Source organism: Hipposideros armiger, unplaced genomic scaffold, assembly GCF_001890085.2.
Source record: "Hipposideros armiger isolate ML-2016 unplaced genomic scaffold, ASM189008v1 scaffold_181, whole genome shotgun sequence".
Classification (NCBI taxonomy): Eukaryota; Metazoa; Chordata; class Mammalia; order Chiroptera; family Hipposideridae; genus Hipposideros; species Hipposideros armiger.
The window spans coordinates 1923003-1939415 of NW_017731531.1; the positions used below are offsets into that span (position 1 = coordinate 1923003).

At 39.7% G+C, this 16413-nt stretch overlaps 1 protein-coding gene across 6 annotated transcripts in view; it reads left to right on the forward strand.

The window, feature by feature from the left end:
* The window catches only part of SOX6 (SRY-box transcription factor 6), a 625392-nt gene that overhangs the window by 544430 nt on the left and 64549 nt on the right, over positions 1-16413 (forward strand). For 4 of the 6 annotated variants that reach the window (XM_019652558.1, XM_019652560.1, XM_019652559.1 and 1 more), the window contains 2 exons: positions 2462-2645; positions 5637-5824. In XM_019652558.1, the coding sequence (XP_019508103.1) occupies positions 2462-2645; positions 5637-5824 (372 nt within the window). Of the gene's footprint in view, positions 1-2461; positions 2688-5636; positions 5825-16413 lie in introns of all 6 variants that reach the window. The other 2 variants (XM_019652557.1, XM_019652556.1) reach the window with 1 other exon arrangement.

Here is a 16413-nt window from a genome sequence, read left to right on the forward strand (position 1 = left end):
AATGACACAGATGATAGAATGAGTCGATAAGACAGTAACAACAGCTGTTATATGAGACTTATAAGTATAGGCACGTGAGGAGGTAGGCAAATCTGCCCCCTAAAAGTCACCCGCAGAGTTTCTGTCAGACCAGGGCAGCCTGGGAGGATCAGTGGCAGGCCTGCCATGGTGGGAAGGGATTTATGGGATTGGGAGTTGGTAGGTGCTTCCCATGACCAGTGGCATTGTTGGTGGGAGTGGCAATTACTGAATTATAAAAATAAGTAAATTAGAGTAAATTCATAGCTGAATAAAAGCAGCCATTATAAACTTTATATATTCAAGAAGGTAGAAAAAAACATAGGCATTTTAAGTCAAGATATGGAAGACCTAAATTGAGTGTCTGGAGATGAAAAATAGTGTTTGAGATGAAAAGTGCACTGGATTAGTGCTGTTTGAGATTAGCAACAGATTAGACATTATAGATGAAAAGATGAGTGGATTTGATGACATAACAATAAAACTATCCAAAATGAAATACACAAGAAAAAGTGCTATGGGACATCAAATGGCCTAATATGCGCAACTGGAACCCCAGAAGGAGAAGGAAGGAACAAAAAATTATATTTGAAGAAGTAATAGCTGAAAACTTTCCAAATTTGAAGAAAACTCTGAACTCAGATATCTAGGAAGCTCACTGAACCCCAAAATAAAATAAACAAACAAACAAACAAATGTGGAGAAAACTAAATACCTAGCATATAAATCACTATTATTTGGATATGAATAAAGGAATGAACCAGTCTAAATATCCTTTGAGTTCAGAGCAAAAGCAAGTAACTTGTAATTAAACATACTGGATAATTTTGACATTCATAATGGATATAACTGTGTTTCCTAAGAACCTGTCCTATGTCTAGATATAAATAAAAGAACATTACAACATAGATGTGCCCAATTACCTATTTCCTACCATGACAGAAACAAAACACAACAAAAACAAAAAACCTTGGAGGATCACTACATTGTCAAATGACTTATTTTCTCTGATACTATAGTAAAAAAGGCGTCTGAGATTTGGAGCCCAATAATCTAGAATTCAAATTTTGTTCCTCCATGTATGGCTTTGGACAGTGACTTTATTACTCTGACCCCTTCTTCCTTTGTAAATTTAGAATAATACTGTCCAACCTTAAAGATTTACTGATAGTTAAATGAGCTAATATATGTGAAAATGTCTAGCACAGTGCTTGGTATATAAAGCCTCCTCTGAGCATGATTTTTATTTTCTTTTTCTAATTCTCCTCCCTGCATAGTATTTTCTGGCATCCCTTTTTGTTTCCTGTTAAATAATGATCATCAATCAGTACTGGGAGAGACCTTAGACATCAGCTAGAATCAGCCCCAGAGGTCACAGGTTTGCCAAGGGGTTATGACTTGTTTCCAAGCTCTACTCTATGTTTTAAACCATGACATTCAAAGCAAGTCCTGTACCTCCTCAGAAGCAAAACAGGAATTAACAGTTGATGACAATTTTATTTTGGAACACCATAATGCAAATCTTAAAACTGAGCATTTAAATGAATATGCTCATATTACAACCAAATTTCCAGAATGATGAAAGTGTGACGGGTGTTTTAGGGCAGGATAAATGAGACAAAATAGAGGCGAGGAGCTTAGCTTTCAAGCTCCTGGATACACAAGAGTTACAAGCCAGATATTTGAATACTGTGCTCAGTATAGGACAGGCATCTTAAAATAGACATTCTGTAAATATATGGAGCAAAGAATATAAAGAGACATCACTTTAGACATGAAAAATAAATTGCATATAGCATGATATGTAAAACATAATTATAACGTGTGCTTGTTCTTTGCAAAAATTAATTTTAAACATGAAGAGAGACTAGAATACAGGCCATGAAGAGCGCCCACACCCAGAAAGCCACATAGAAGCAGTGCTGTGGCATGTGGTTCCCTGGGCAGAGGCCCAGGAGATCCGAAGAAGGCCTTCCGTGTTTCCATTTTTAAAGTCCTTGCAATTGTTTGATTTAAAATATGTATTAAAAAATTAGCTGCAGATCTATTTATAGTTCCGGGAACTTTTTAGAGAGAACAACACAAAAGCACGACCGAACTGCTGAAATTTTAAATCATTCTTTGTAAATGCCCTAGGTTAATTTAGATCCCTGAAAACACATTAGGAAATTAAGCTGTAATGTGAGCTCATTCAGATTTTAATTTGGCAAAAAAAGAATGATCCAACTACACAGTTAATGTAAATAGAAGCATAACACCGGGAAATTAATGAGGTTTCTTTCTGATGAATCTTCCAGGAGGCAGATAATTAGCTTCTTTTGTTATTATTATGGGATAATGTGGCATTGTCTCTGAGGTGTAAAATAACTGTGGCTTGCTAAGTGATAATGTGCTTCATTTGTCTTTTTTTTCTTTAATAATTATTTATGTTAAACTCTTGTAGGATGAAGCCGCAGCCCAGCCGCTGAACCTCTCCTCCAGACCCAAGACAGCCGAGCCTGTCAAGTCCCCGACCTCTCCCACCCAGAGCCTCTTCCCAGCCAGCAAAACCAGCCCAGTCAACCTGCCCAACAAAAGCAGCATCCCCAGCCCCATTGGAGGAAGCCTGGGGAGGGGATCCTCTCTAGGTAAATGGAAAGCTCAACACCAGGAAGAGACATATGAATTAGGTAAAAGAAAGCAAACCTGTTGAGTGATGACTGATCCTTGTTTCCAACTTGTTTGTAGTCCAAGAAAACACTAAAGTAAAATCTGTTCTACTGAGACAGAACCCGATTTGGCATCTTGGGCGATTAGAATTTTTGGAAAAGGCCATAATGTAACCCCTGCTGGGATGGGTTCTTTCGATGATGATGTGTTAGTTAGATCCAGCCAATCAGAGACTTAGGTGTTTCTGTGTTGGGTCAGTGCTTTGCCAGTGAAGTAACTGGGCAGGAGTGACGGTCAACCCTCCAAACGCCCAAAGGGACCTGGTCTCAGAGATGCCTGACAAAAGTCCAGAATTTCTTTGACATTTTATATTTTCTTTTAAAAATATATGTGAATTTCACGTCCAATCCCGTACTAATAGTTTGCATTAAAACAAATATGAAGGAAACATTTCAATGATAGAATATGAAATAAAATTGGAATCTAATAAGATGCGCCATAATGATCCGCTGGCTTCCTATATTCTGATATATTGCCCAGTATCTCTAGGAATATTTATACCCCAGTGTGAGAAGTATGGAGGAAAAACATGACTTTAGGCATCAGACAGACACTGACCGAGAGCATTCACCTACTAGCTGTATGGCCCTGGGAGTCATTTAATATTTTTGAATCTAGTTCTCTGGAAGGGGGATATTTTAACAAGCTCATAGATTGTTATGAGAATTAAGAGAAAATATATCTAAAGTGCCTAATGGAGTCTGGCACCTGAAAGGCATGCGATTTGGAAAGACTGGACTGAACAAATCCTAACGCATTTACGTATAATATGGAATGAAACAATTAATGTGAGAGCACTTGTCAATAGCAGAGTGCCAAATAGGTATTAGCATTATCGTTACTATACTCTAAGTCTCTTAATTTTCAAATAAAGACACAGAGATTCCAAGGGATTAGGGACCAGAACTCCCATTTCTTTACCATATTACCTTTCTTTGCATTTTTGAGTCCTGGAGCCTGAAATGCTTATTATAATACCTAAAATAAAGTGTAAGTGTAGCCATTGCAGTTTCAAAAAACATTTGCCTATGTTATCTCACTTGATTTTTCACAATAATCTGATGAGGTAGGTGATGTAGTATTATTACCCTCCTTGCAGAATAATTTTGGTTCTTACAGGCCAAGTGACGTGTCCGCAGCCATGTAGCTGTTAGTCAGCAGAGCTGAGACTAGAATCCAGGCCCTCTCACAAAGAACTCAGTGCTCTTTTTGTGAACTCACAGTTGGAGGATTTGCCGAACTGTGGGAGTCTAAATGAATTTTCTGAATGGTGAGAGGTAAATCTTCCTCACTGAAATGTGCACATTAGGCATCATACAGCAGGCTGTTCTCATTTCGAGTCAGGATGCCTCTTTCCTGGGCTGGAGGTTTTCAGCCCAAGTGGGTGGTAGCACTGTGGAAGAGAGACGCGAATCATTTCCAGCATGTGAATGTGATTGTTGGATTGTTGGAAGTTGTGAGATGACAAAAAAGCCAATCTAAGTAAAAAAATAGACTTGATCTTGACGTGGTCCACCTCTCATCCACTTCTGAGTTTTGTTTGGAAATCATGTGTTTGCTATTCTGAGCAGCGTGAAGGACAGAGATGATTGTGTCACAGGCCCTGCTCTTACGGAGTTTATACTTCAGCAGAGGGAGTGTATTTCTTAGCTCATGAGCCAGAAATGGGCTGAGTTAATAGTCCTCTGGTCCAGATAATATTGGATAGAATTTTTATCAGACTAACTCCAGAGCAAAAGATAGGGGTTTTCTATACCCTAAAAAGTGACTGGCTTAAAATTTTTCCATAGACAGTCGTGGGAATATTTTCTAAACTCAAATGCATGTGCATATGCACTGCATACAAATGGACACATGGTGTGAGCTCGACTGTCACCCGGTTTCCTCTGTCCTGTCTGGCTATGTGAGGTGTGCACATGCACAAACACACGCACACATTCACACCCACCTGCCTGCTATGAAATGCTGACACCAGGATACAAACAAGTGGATCGTGTTAAACTTGACCAGAGCAGCAGAAATCTATCAGTCAGCAAGCAGTTGCTTTCTTTTTGTTGTGAAATTGGAAAAGCTTCTCCAAAGTATTAATTTTAACCTATAGTAAAATTCACAATATGAAGAAAAGCTAGTCCGTTTAATTTTGATTTTTCCCCACTGCATTGCATGGAATATAATGAAAGAAACTATGTATTATCACATTATTTGAAGCTTTGTACTTATGTGAAAACCATCCCCACTCCGTACAGCCTCACTATCACGAAGACAGGAAGCTGAGAGCAGTGGGTGTCCGGGTTGGGGACAGGGAATGTGTTGTCATTCTCTTGGTAAATAACTGAGGCAGCAGGATGGGTAGAATGCTTCATTAACCAGCCAGTGATTGGGGAACGGAGAGTGCGGTGTATCCCTCCCACCCCCCTCTCTCCTGCAGTGGACATGTGAACACACAGACACAGATGTCACTAAAGTACCCATGTCACCACACAGATTTTTTTCTGCTGGGCCATAAACAGCTTTCCTGAAGTAGCACACCAAATACAATGGGCAGCCTGAACAGATATCTCTGTACCCCTCCCCACCCTCTGCTTCCCCACTGTTACTCCCACTAATTGTTAGGTACAGCCTGGACCGATAACTATGTATGTATATATATACACACAATTGGAATCTAGGAACCTTCATCTGTGAGGTGGGTTGCAGTGCTAGGGTATCCTCCAAGAGCTAAACAAACCAGCACAGCTTGGTGCCCTGGCTATCATGGCTCCATGCAAAGCAGTGCAATTTTCTTAATAGCAAACATGCCCCTTTCTTGTTGGGGGAATGCAGCATTCTACCGGGGAGTGGAGAGTGGCAGTATTTCTTTTTAGGATGCTCACCTCACAAGCCTTTAATAATGCATCCTGTGTGTGCAGATATCCTGTCCAGTCTCAACTCCCCTGCCCTGTTTGGGGATCAGGACACAGTGATGAAAGCCATTCAGGAGGCTCGGAAGATGCGAGAACAGATCCAGCGGGAGCAACAGCAGCAACAGCCGCATGGTGTTGATGGGAAATTGTCCTCCATGAATAATATGGGGCTGAACAACTGCAGGAATGAAAAGGTAAAACTTGCTTCCCTCCTTCACTGGCCCTGACAGACCCATTGGCTCACTGCATCTGGCCCTTTCCAGGCTCTCAAGCATCAACCTGCAGCCAAAGATTTGGGCTCTAGCTTGAGGGCTGTCTTGTATCACACTCAAGCATTACCGCTGACTGACAGATGCGCCCTTGCCCACTTCGTGTGGGTTCCATCCCAGGCACCCAGCCCGGCACCCAACCTACCTGCCTATTGGTGTCGTTCTGTCCCGTTCTAAAAGATTTAGAAATATCTTATAATAAATGGGATATTCGAGGTTATTAGAATAAGAACAGAATATCAGAATCTTAAAAAAGAAGGAAGAAGTACATATACTCATGATGAAGGCTAATACATCACTATGATTCAACACTGAGTTTAGTACGAAGCTTCCTATCAGCCAGAGCCAAAAAATAAAACAAAGGGCTTATAAAATGCATCATTAACCTTTTTTAAAAAAAAATTTTATTGGGGAATTGGGGAAGGGGAACAGCCAAGTTGTTGTCCTTCAATCTTAGTTGTGGGTGGGCGTAGCTCACCATCCCATGCGGGAGTCAAACCGGCAACCTTGTTGTTAGGAGCACGTGCTCTTATCAGCTGAGCCATCCTGCCACCTGTTGGCAGCTCAGCCCGGGTGCAGTTCACTGGCCCATGTGGGAATTGAACCGGTGACCCTGTTGCTCAGATCTTGCGTTCTTAACCAACTGAGCCACTTGGCCGGCCCCATTCATTGACCTTTTGATTCAACAAATTATTATCCATTTCTTATTCTATAACACACAGCTTTAGGCACCAGAGATACAACAGTGAATAAATTAGATAAAAAAATCCTGCTCTCATAGAGCTGACATTCTAATAGGGGAACACAGACGGTGAAGAAATAAATGTTAACTACATAATGTAATGCCAGTAACATTAGGAGGTGAATAAATACCATGAGAAAAATATAAGCAAGTTCAGGGAATAGGGAGTTATCGGGTTGTTCTTTTAGATGGGTGGTCGGCACTCTCTGAGACAGAGACTGGGCAGAGGTGTGAGTAAAGTCACGGTGGTGACCAGGTGAGGGGCAGGGGGAGAGGGTCCGGGCAGTGGGAGCAAGCACAGAGGCCCTCAGAGTGGAGGGCCAGAAACGAGGAGGCCGGTGTGGCAAAGTGGCATGAGGGAGGGGGCAGTAGTGGGACAGGGCGTGTTAGATCTTGTAGGCCCCGGACAGGCTTTGCATTTTACTGTGAGGGTGATGGGAACCCTAGGCGGGTTTTGTCCAGGGCATTGACATGATATGACTTACATGTAAGAGGATCCTTCTGCCTAACATGTGACAATGGACTGTAGGAGGTCAAGAATGGAAGCAGGGAGACAGGCCCGTTGAGACTTGTAGTGCACTGGGTGAAAAATCCTGGTTATCTGATGAATGAATGATCCTTTCCATTCCTTGGCTGGTTGCTGCGTCACTCCCGTTTCTGCTTCCCTCTTCACGTGGCCATCTTCTCTGCGTCCCTGTGCCTCCAAATCTTCCTCTTCTTAGAAGGACATTAGCTATTGGATTTAAGGTCCCGCCTAATCCAGTATGACCTTATTTTAACTCGATTACATCTGCAAAGAGCCTATTTCCAAATAAGGTCACATTTTCAGGTACCAAGCAAAGGTTAGGGCTTCAATATACCCTTTGGGGGGGGGACACAATTCAACTCATTACAGTGGGACACAGAGGCATTGCTCATGTTGCATCAACTTCTTATTCTTGATTGATCTCCTATGCTCTTTAGCAACACCAGGAGACAGCTGGGGGTTGGGGAGCTGCGAAGGGATTTGAGGGGATAAGGAGCATGATGCAACTCTCCAAGCATGTCTATGGTCAAAGTCCTCACCCAGATTAGGAAGCTTACCTCTGGAACTGTTGACTTCCCAAAGCTTAATAAAGAATTTGGCTCAGTTCTTACTGCATTGAGTTACTGATGTGAACATTATATATATATATAATATATATATATATATATATATATATATATATATATATATATATATATATATATATATATATATAAAATATTGGTCATTATTGCACCCCCTGCCTTGATTGATCCTTTTGGCAGGAGATTCAGATCACGTAGGAGAGAAACCACCTGGGCCAATGGTGGGCCCTTTGGTGCCTGCTAAGCCATACGCTTTTACGGACTTGGGAGTTGTCATGCACATGCCAATTACTGGATCTGTTCCATCGATGAAGCACCTCATTTCCCATTCAATGCTCCACCCTTGGCAGTGGGCTCACCAGGAAGAGCCCTTCTTTCAGACCTGCCTGAATAGATGGCCACAGACAGAGGGACGTTTCAGGACCACAGAGAAGAAAAGCCTTGCCACAGATCTTTTCTACCACTCTGATATTAGAGCTAAACATGGAGTCATTCTTTTGACCTAAGATACTGTCAACTGCTCAGTGAGAACACCATGAAATAATAACATATTTAATCTTAATGTAAATCACTTCATAAGATTCTTCGGGGGGACCTGGGTAGGTAAACACGTTTTGGCGTGGGGTTACCGAGTGGGAAATTGGGATAAAAACAGAATGGATACATGCACCAGGGACCATCTCCTTGTTTTGTCAAGGGTTAATTCTAAAATTAATTGGAGAAGCATGTCAATGATATGTTTGAGTCTTTTTTTATTAGTTTTCAAATGAAAGTAATATATGCTTACTGAAAATTCTAATAATACAGAAAGATATAAGGTGAAAAGCTAATTACCCTCCTCACTCTGTTAAATACCATTAATGATTCAGAAATGTTCTGAGTAGTAACAACCCTTAGTGATTCAGAAATTTTCTTTGCATATATGAGAAAATATTAATGAGTCTAAAAATATATATATTCTCACTTGGAGTAGTAGTCACGGCATTGTCACTTAACCAGCTGTGTGATATTTGGCAAGTTGATTAACCTCTCTGAACCTCACATGAGAGTAGTAATCTGGGTTACAATGTAACAAGATTATGTAACTATTACCTTGTGCAGCTCCTGGTATGGAGTAGGAACTTCCTTATCTTATGTTTCCCATACCTTTTAAAGTGAATCGTGGGTGACTTGTGACTATATGGGACAAACATACTATTTTGTCACAGATATGAGATCTTCAAACAATAAGAGGAGGGTCAGCAGAAAGAAATGGTAGATTTTTTCGATGTTGCCATATTGGCCAACTCAAATATTGGGTTGTCGAAAAAGTCATGACGCATTTTTGCAACGAAAAACAAAAAAAATATGTCATGACTTTTCCGACAACCCAATAGTTAAACTCCTTTCCAACTGTTCCAAGAGTTGATACACAAAGCTCTAGGAACTTCACGTTTATTAGGTTAGATCAGGATTTCTCAGCCTCAGCTTTATTTTGGGCCTGATAATTCTTTATTATGGAGGCACTAATCTGGCCTCCACTCGTAGATGCCAGTAGCACTCCTCCTTTTTGTGACAACCCAAAACGTCTCCAGACATTGCCAAATGTCCTCTAAGGAGGACAAAATTGAAAACAACTGGGCTAAATAAAATATATTTTGAATACATTTTAGAAACTTCATTCCACACACAAATTATTTCATTTAAATAGCTATACTCATTGTTAAATTATGAAAAATCATTTGCCTTTGATGAATGCTATGAAGGAAATATTTCTTTGAAAAATGCATCTAGACATTTTTGTTTGGAATACTAACATAGAGAATATTTAAGACAGAATGAGTATATGTGCCATTTAGTTTTGGAGGGAAATGAGAACTACAGTCAGTATTGTTGCAGCAACTCTTGTCTTTCAATGAAGCCCCCGTCACATTAGGCAGGCTTGGAGTAGCAACGTCCCGATCTGTGTGCACTAAACCTAGTAGGAAATAGGCACTGGACGTACTTGGCTTCTGGCAGTGAATGTCTCTGACACTGTGACACTAAATTGCTGAATTTGAATTAACAGTTGGAGGTGACGTCCAAACTTCAGACACTGTTAACTTCAATTACTACAGGTTAATTTTAAGGATTTCTCATTGACTTTCCTTAACTCATTTGGGAGGAAAAAGTCTGAGGCTCTGAAACATTAACACCTGATTTTGCATGATAAGACAAGGGAGACAGATGAGAGGTTAGGTTAAGATTGAAAATAATGACAGTAACTCAAAACTTGCCCTGAAACATGTCATGCTGACTATAACTGAGCCCCTGACGGCAAGTGGCAAAGTGGTTTCTCCAGAACCAGAAAAACCCAGGTTTCCCAGTTAAAGGGAGCTGCCGTTTGTTGTCTCACTAGATGACTCAGTAGGTGGAATCTGGAGACCTGGCAAAGTCCATTATATTCAGGGATGTTGTGTTCGTAGGTCTCCTTAATAACATGATCTCGACCTCTCCAATAAGTGTCACTGTTTTGAACATTTAATTTGTGGTTTTGAAGGCTTTGTTCAGTTTCTAGAGCCAATATTTATTCTTGCTTATTAGGCTAGTTCAGCCAGAAGAGTAAATTAAGAACTAAATTAAAGGACTCCTGTGATAGTAGCTTTGGCTCTGTTATAATCACAACATCCGTCTTACTTTTATGAGGTTCCATAGGATACTACTTTTTCTTCTGAGGGTCAGATTTTCTTCTGAGGTCAAAGAGGGTAAATACATAATATGCAATAAGATTGATAAAACAGATCGTGAGAAATTCAGTTTCACTGTCATTGAAACTGTCCACTTCGAAATTATCTCAGTGTCCTTAAGTACAAAGATCCATAAATTAGACGTATGAATTTGTTCTTATAACCTGTAATACAGTTTTAGAGACTTTTCCACAGTGTTCCTGTCATAAAACCTTTATATTAAGCATACCTGGTCACTCTTATTTGGAACATTGTTTACGAAGGAGTGTGCCAGAGATTTGGGTTCCCTGAGAAATAGATGAGGAGATGGAGATTGGCGAGCAGGTTTATTGGGGAGTGCCTCCTCTAAAAGGGAAAGGATGAAAGCAGCATTGGGCTGTGATGCAGCCTTGACCAAGACCTCAGCCAACCCCATAGGAAGCTTCGAGGTTGCTATGGCCACTCAGAATTTCCCCAAGTAGGGTGTGTGGGGCGGGGGTGAGCTTTTAAACACTTGTGTCAGTCATTTTTTGGGTGAGGGCTACCCTGGGAAGGGGACATAACCTTGGGTGAGGTTAATCTCTTCAGTCGAGATGATGCCAAAGAGGACCAACAGCTGAGGGTGAGCTACCAACCACATTCCGTGCAGCTGAGGGAATAAAGCTTTCAGTTCTGAAGGGGGATCTGGGCAGTGCATCACAATGTCCACTATAGAGTGTAGAGTGTGGCATTTAGTAACATCGGACATATGTAATATACGCTTTGTATGTATCATAAATGTGGACAAACATTTACTACACAGGTGCTTGCATCTTTAACACCTATGAAATTGCATATACGTCCATACAAATACATGTTTACCCAGGGCGTATTTCACTTTATTGGGTATATCCCTATTTTGGTGCTTTAAAATGAAACATTGTTAACTTGATCAGCCATGACGGCACCAATGGAGTTGTTCTGGTTGGCTGTGTCACAGGATAGTTAGGGTCTGTTAAATATATACATTGTAGGGACAATAGACTGTAACGGCGCCTTGGGAGCTGTTATGCTCCATCATTTCAGCATAGCTTCTGTGCGTGGATCGTGAGTATCCTGCCAGCAGAAGTCTAAGTCATTGCCCTGGGTTTTAACTTTCCGCACCAAAAACACCAGCCATCTCCACCCATTAGTACCAGTGCAATTAAGTCATATTATAGGCTAATTGCTTAGGCATTTCTAAGAATGTTAGCCATGACAATACACAGCAGAATGTTAAGTAGGAAGCTTCTAGATGTCCTTAGTGCTAAGCCAGAAGACAGGAAAAGCAGGGTAGGCCTTCTCAGTTAAAATGTGTCCTGTAACTTTTCTGACCTTCTCGATGTTTGAATGCTGACATATTGATTGGTTAGAGCACTTGCCTGCATAGATACTGTATGACTTGGGAATCTGGTTATTTTACTCATCTTAATAATCTTGAGGAGCTAGTAGGCTGATTACCTACTGATCAGAGTTGCTCGTAAACAGGCAGATTACACATCCACATGCACGTAGCCCGAACTGCTATCACCCTTATCTTCAAGAGAATCTCTTAAGAAAAATGCTTGACCTCACTGGGTGTCCCAGTGAGCTACCGTGGACACTGTTATCACATCCTGCCTGCCCCTGAAGTATGTTCATGGGAATAACACTGTAGAGTAAAGAATTGGAGGGCGGGGGGAGGGTGCATTACAATTGATCTGGTCCAGTGGCTTCAATTCGCAGATGGGAAAACTGAGACCTAGAGAAAGATAATGACTTACCGATGATCACATAGTGCATTCGTGACTGAGCAGGAATTAAATCTCCGCTTCCCTGATTCTTAGTCAATAGATTTCTATTTATAGACTAGTATTTATTTTTATGAGATCTTTAAGCCTTGTGCATACAAAAGTACTTTTTACACTGGGAGTTTCAACTCTTTGATGGAGTAAGACAGGGTACAGGTAAACGCTATGAAGCAGGGAAGCGTTGAGCCCCTGCTTCCTGTGTGCGATACTCGTCTCTTCCTGTGTACTTCCTGTACTTCCTATGTACTTCCTGTATACTTTCTGTCTCGGTTGGACATTCTTCCCTGCCATGATATCCATTGGTTCTGGCTCTGGAAAGATACCAGTTAGGAAACAGAGGATTAGGTGATGCTAGTACAGATCAAGCGTCAGACGTGGTAGCTGGCTAGACCTGCAGCAGCAACAGAATTAGAGGTCACGTGGCATACTGGAAAGAGTTTGGGCTTGGGAGTAGGTTAATCCTGAGCCTCAGTTTCCAGGGTTAATCTTGGAAGTAGCCTGTGCTGTTTTCTGTGATTTAAGTTACTTAACCTCTGGAATCTCAATGAGCATATCTATAAAATAGAGATAATTACCCTTTCCTTGAGGGATTGTTTTGAGCGAAAACATATGTAGAGCACATATCAGGCACAGGAGATGCTCTGTTAATATTAGGTCCTTTTTCTCATGAAGACTTCAGACAGGTTGTCAAATCTGTTGTTAATTTTGTTAAATTCACTCTCTGTTACCCTCCAGTAATGAATGCACTCACCTACTTCTTGGGGCACAATGTCTTAAGATAAAGTAGAAAGTTAGTAGGAAGCTAATAGGCATCTTCTTACAAAATCAAGATAGCTTTTTTCTTTTTCATTCTTCAAATAACTTATATACACCTGCTGGGATCTGGCCACAGCCAACATGATAATGTTCAAATTTGATTATATTAGTGAGTTAGGGAGCTTTTGTCCCTACTAATATACTTCAATATATTTCCAGAAAAATCAGAATTTCAATCTATGATTTTTGAAAATACTTAACCTGATTTTTGACAACTCTATGCATTTCTCATGCCCAAATGATATTTTTTTTCAATCAAGTAAATAGAAAAACAATAATCCAATCACAGACGCATTGCAAACGTGTTCCTATTTATTCAAAAAAGCAGTTGTTCATTTTTCGCAAGCGTAGATTTCTTGCTGCTTGCTCCTCACCATACTTTGCAAAAATATCAGAGTAGTACATCAGTATTACACTGGTGTAATACTGCCCCCTTTTATTGGAAATGAAAAACATACTAGACGTCTTCTGCTTTGCATTGTCAATTGCCACAGCTCCTTTTTATTTGTACAATTGATTCAGATATTCATTGTTTCATGACAGGATAAGTTCAAACAGAAGATCAATATAGCCATACGGCAATAAGTGAGAGGCGATTGTGAGCAAATTATTTAGCAAAGTGTGTTTGGAGTGACAGTTTCTTACACAGCACACAGACCAGTGAAGTTTTGTTGCTTTCAAAGGAGTAGATGGCACTGATTAATCAGAATGGCTGTTTTTGTGAGCATTTGCCTAACATGTTCAGCTGCAGTGCTTTTTTCTAAGTCAACCTGTTCCCAAGGTAACAACAACTTTTCCTCTGAGGGGTGTGGACACATTAGACATTTTACAGTAAGGGGAAACTTCTAATTTTAACACCCTCATTTGCAAAGCAGAGCAGTAGTTGGTTTTTAAAAAATATTTATGGAGCACTTTTCACATCGTGACTAGGAATATTTTCATAGTGCTTTTATGTTTCAAAAATATTATCACATATATTATCTCTCTTGAACCTTTACAAATTCAGGAATGCAGTAATGCTACCCTTGTTTTGGAGATTAGGAAACAAAAACCAGTTCTAGATCACTTTTTTCCAACCTTCCCTGTCTTCATCATCTCATTCGTTCCCTGTATCTCTGTGAGATTGACAGGGAAATGTTACTCAAAATCTAAACGAAGGCATAGATCTGAGCTTCAAACATCAATTTTAATGAAGGAAATGCTAAAATCATGTGATAAAGAAGTCTACCTAGAAAAGTGCATGCTTCATGCATATTTCTTTAAAAGGGATAGTTATATTTTAACTTGTGATAGTATTTTTCTAAAAGAGTATACACAGATCAAAATGTTATAAAACTAGAAAAAAAAGAGTAAGTTCTGTTAATTTTCAATTTTACATTCGAACCAATAACATTGGGCAGCTGTGCCGTCCTGTGTGTAGGCTCCTGGCTGAATGTCATCATTATGTTCCTTTTATTTCTGTTGTCAGGGCTACTTAGCTGGTTGCCTAGCTACTAGTTTAAGATCTAATTCATAAAAACAACAACAAACTTGTTTGTTCATTTCTTCCCTGCATGTTAAATGGAGAGAATGGTGAGAGTTTATGTAAGTTTACATGGTTCAAGATACTTCCTAGGGATCTGGGTGGGGGAAAGAACAAATATAAGACTTTTTGTTTGTTTGTTTGGTTTTTTTTTTTTTTTACAAGTGTCTTAAATCAAATGCTATGCCCAGTGAATGGATCTCCCAGTGCAAGGGTTAAAATTTGATACTACACAGTTAATAACTTTGCATAACAAGTTATTGGTTTGGGCATGTCTGGAGCAAATTTACTAATAATGAGGATGTTACAGACCTAACTTCCCATAATGGCAGGTACTTTCTAACCCTTAATCTTTCTAGATCTAATCTCTTAATCCTTCTAGATCACCTGTGGTCCACTTTTTGGATTCAGGGCCCCTTTACGCTCTCAAAAATTATTAAAAACCCCAAAGAGTTTTCATTTAGGTGGGAGATATCTGTCAATATTTATCATATGAGATATTAGAACCAAATAATTAAAAAATATTTAGCTATTTGAAAATAACAATAATAAACCCATTAGATGTTCATATAAATAACATCTTTGAGTGTTAAGTATATTCTCCAAAATTAAAAAAAAAAAGTGGTAAGAACAGCTTTGTTACACGTTTTTCCAAATCTCTTGAATATCCGGCTAAGTAGAAGCTTGATTCTTCATTCAGCCTGTTGCTCTGTTACAAGGCCATGTAGCTTCTGGGAAGCTCCACTGCGTACTCATAAAAGAAGAGGAACAAAAAGGCAAATAATGTGTTAGTGTTATGAAGGAAACACTTTTGGTCTGGTGGCCCCTTTGCAAGGGCTGTTGAGATTTTCAGGAGCGATGCTTTGCTCACACGCTCAGTACATACAGCACAGATGGGGTGTACACATACACATACACACACACACACACACACACACACACACACACACACACACACGGTGCATTTGAATTGCCAAACCTTAACTCTAAGAATGGCCTTCACTGATCAAACATTGAAAATGTTTAAAAGTAGTTATTTGTTTTACTCTATTTGAATTAGAGGGGAAATGTTAATTATACCACTTAAATGTATACCTTACCTTCATGCATAAATAATTTTGGGTGGTTTGCAGTGAAACATACACTAAAACAAGATAAAAACTAAATAGAGAGAAACTAGTGGGAAAGAAAAATTGAAGGTAGGAAAATAAGGTAAAGAAAATAAAGCTGGAATAAGTGCACAAAAATTCTTATCACACATACGAATATTTCCATAATTGTTAAAGATGGTTATGGGCTTCCTGGTAACCAGGCAAAAGGAAATGTGTTACAAGATTTCCACTATGTGAATAAGACAGTTTCTCAGGAGAAACATGGTTTTCCTCCTATGAGTCCTCATAAAAGCTTGAGACATAGTCTGGAATGTCTCTACAATATTCAGTTCAAGAGCTACGATGATTTTGTAGGGCTATTCCTTGATAGATCTTGTCATTTATCTTTAGATCCATCCACTTTTACCTGGCTTTCTTTGTCTTAGAGTAGTGTGACTGACAGTTCATCCGTCTTTATCCCAGGAACACACTTTTTTCAATCCCATTCCATTTTAACTAAGTGCTTACTATATACAAAGCACTACATTGGACATATGTAGTGAAATGGTAACCAGGGTTGAATCCTGGCTTTGCTGCTTACTAAGTTAATATCTCCGCGCCTCAAGCGCCTCATCTATAGCAATGTGAGGATTTGGGAATTAAATGATGCCATATTCAACCTCCAAGTAAATATCTCACATACATACTTGGACTTTAATAAACATTTTCCTTTTCCTTCCT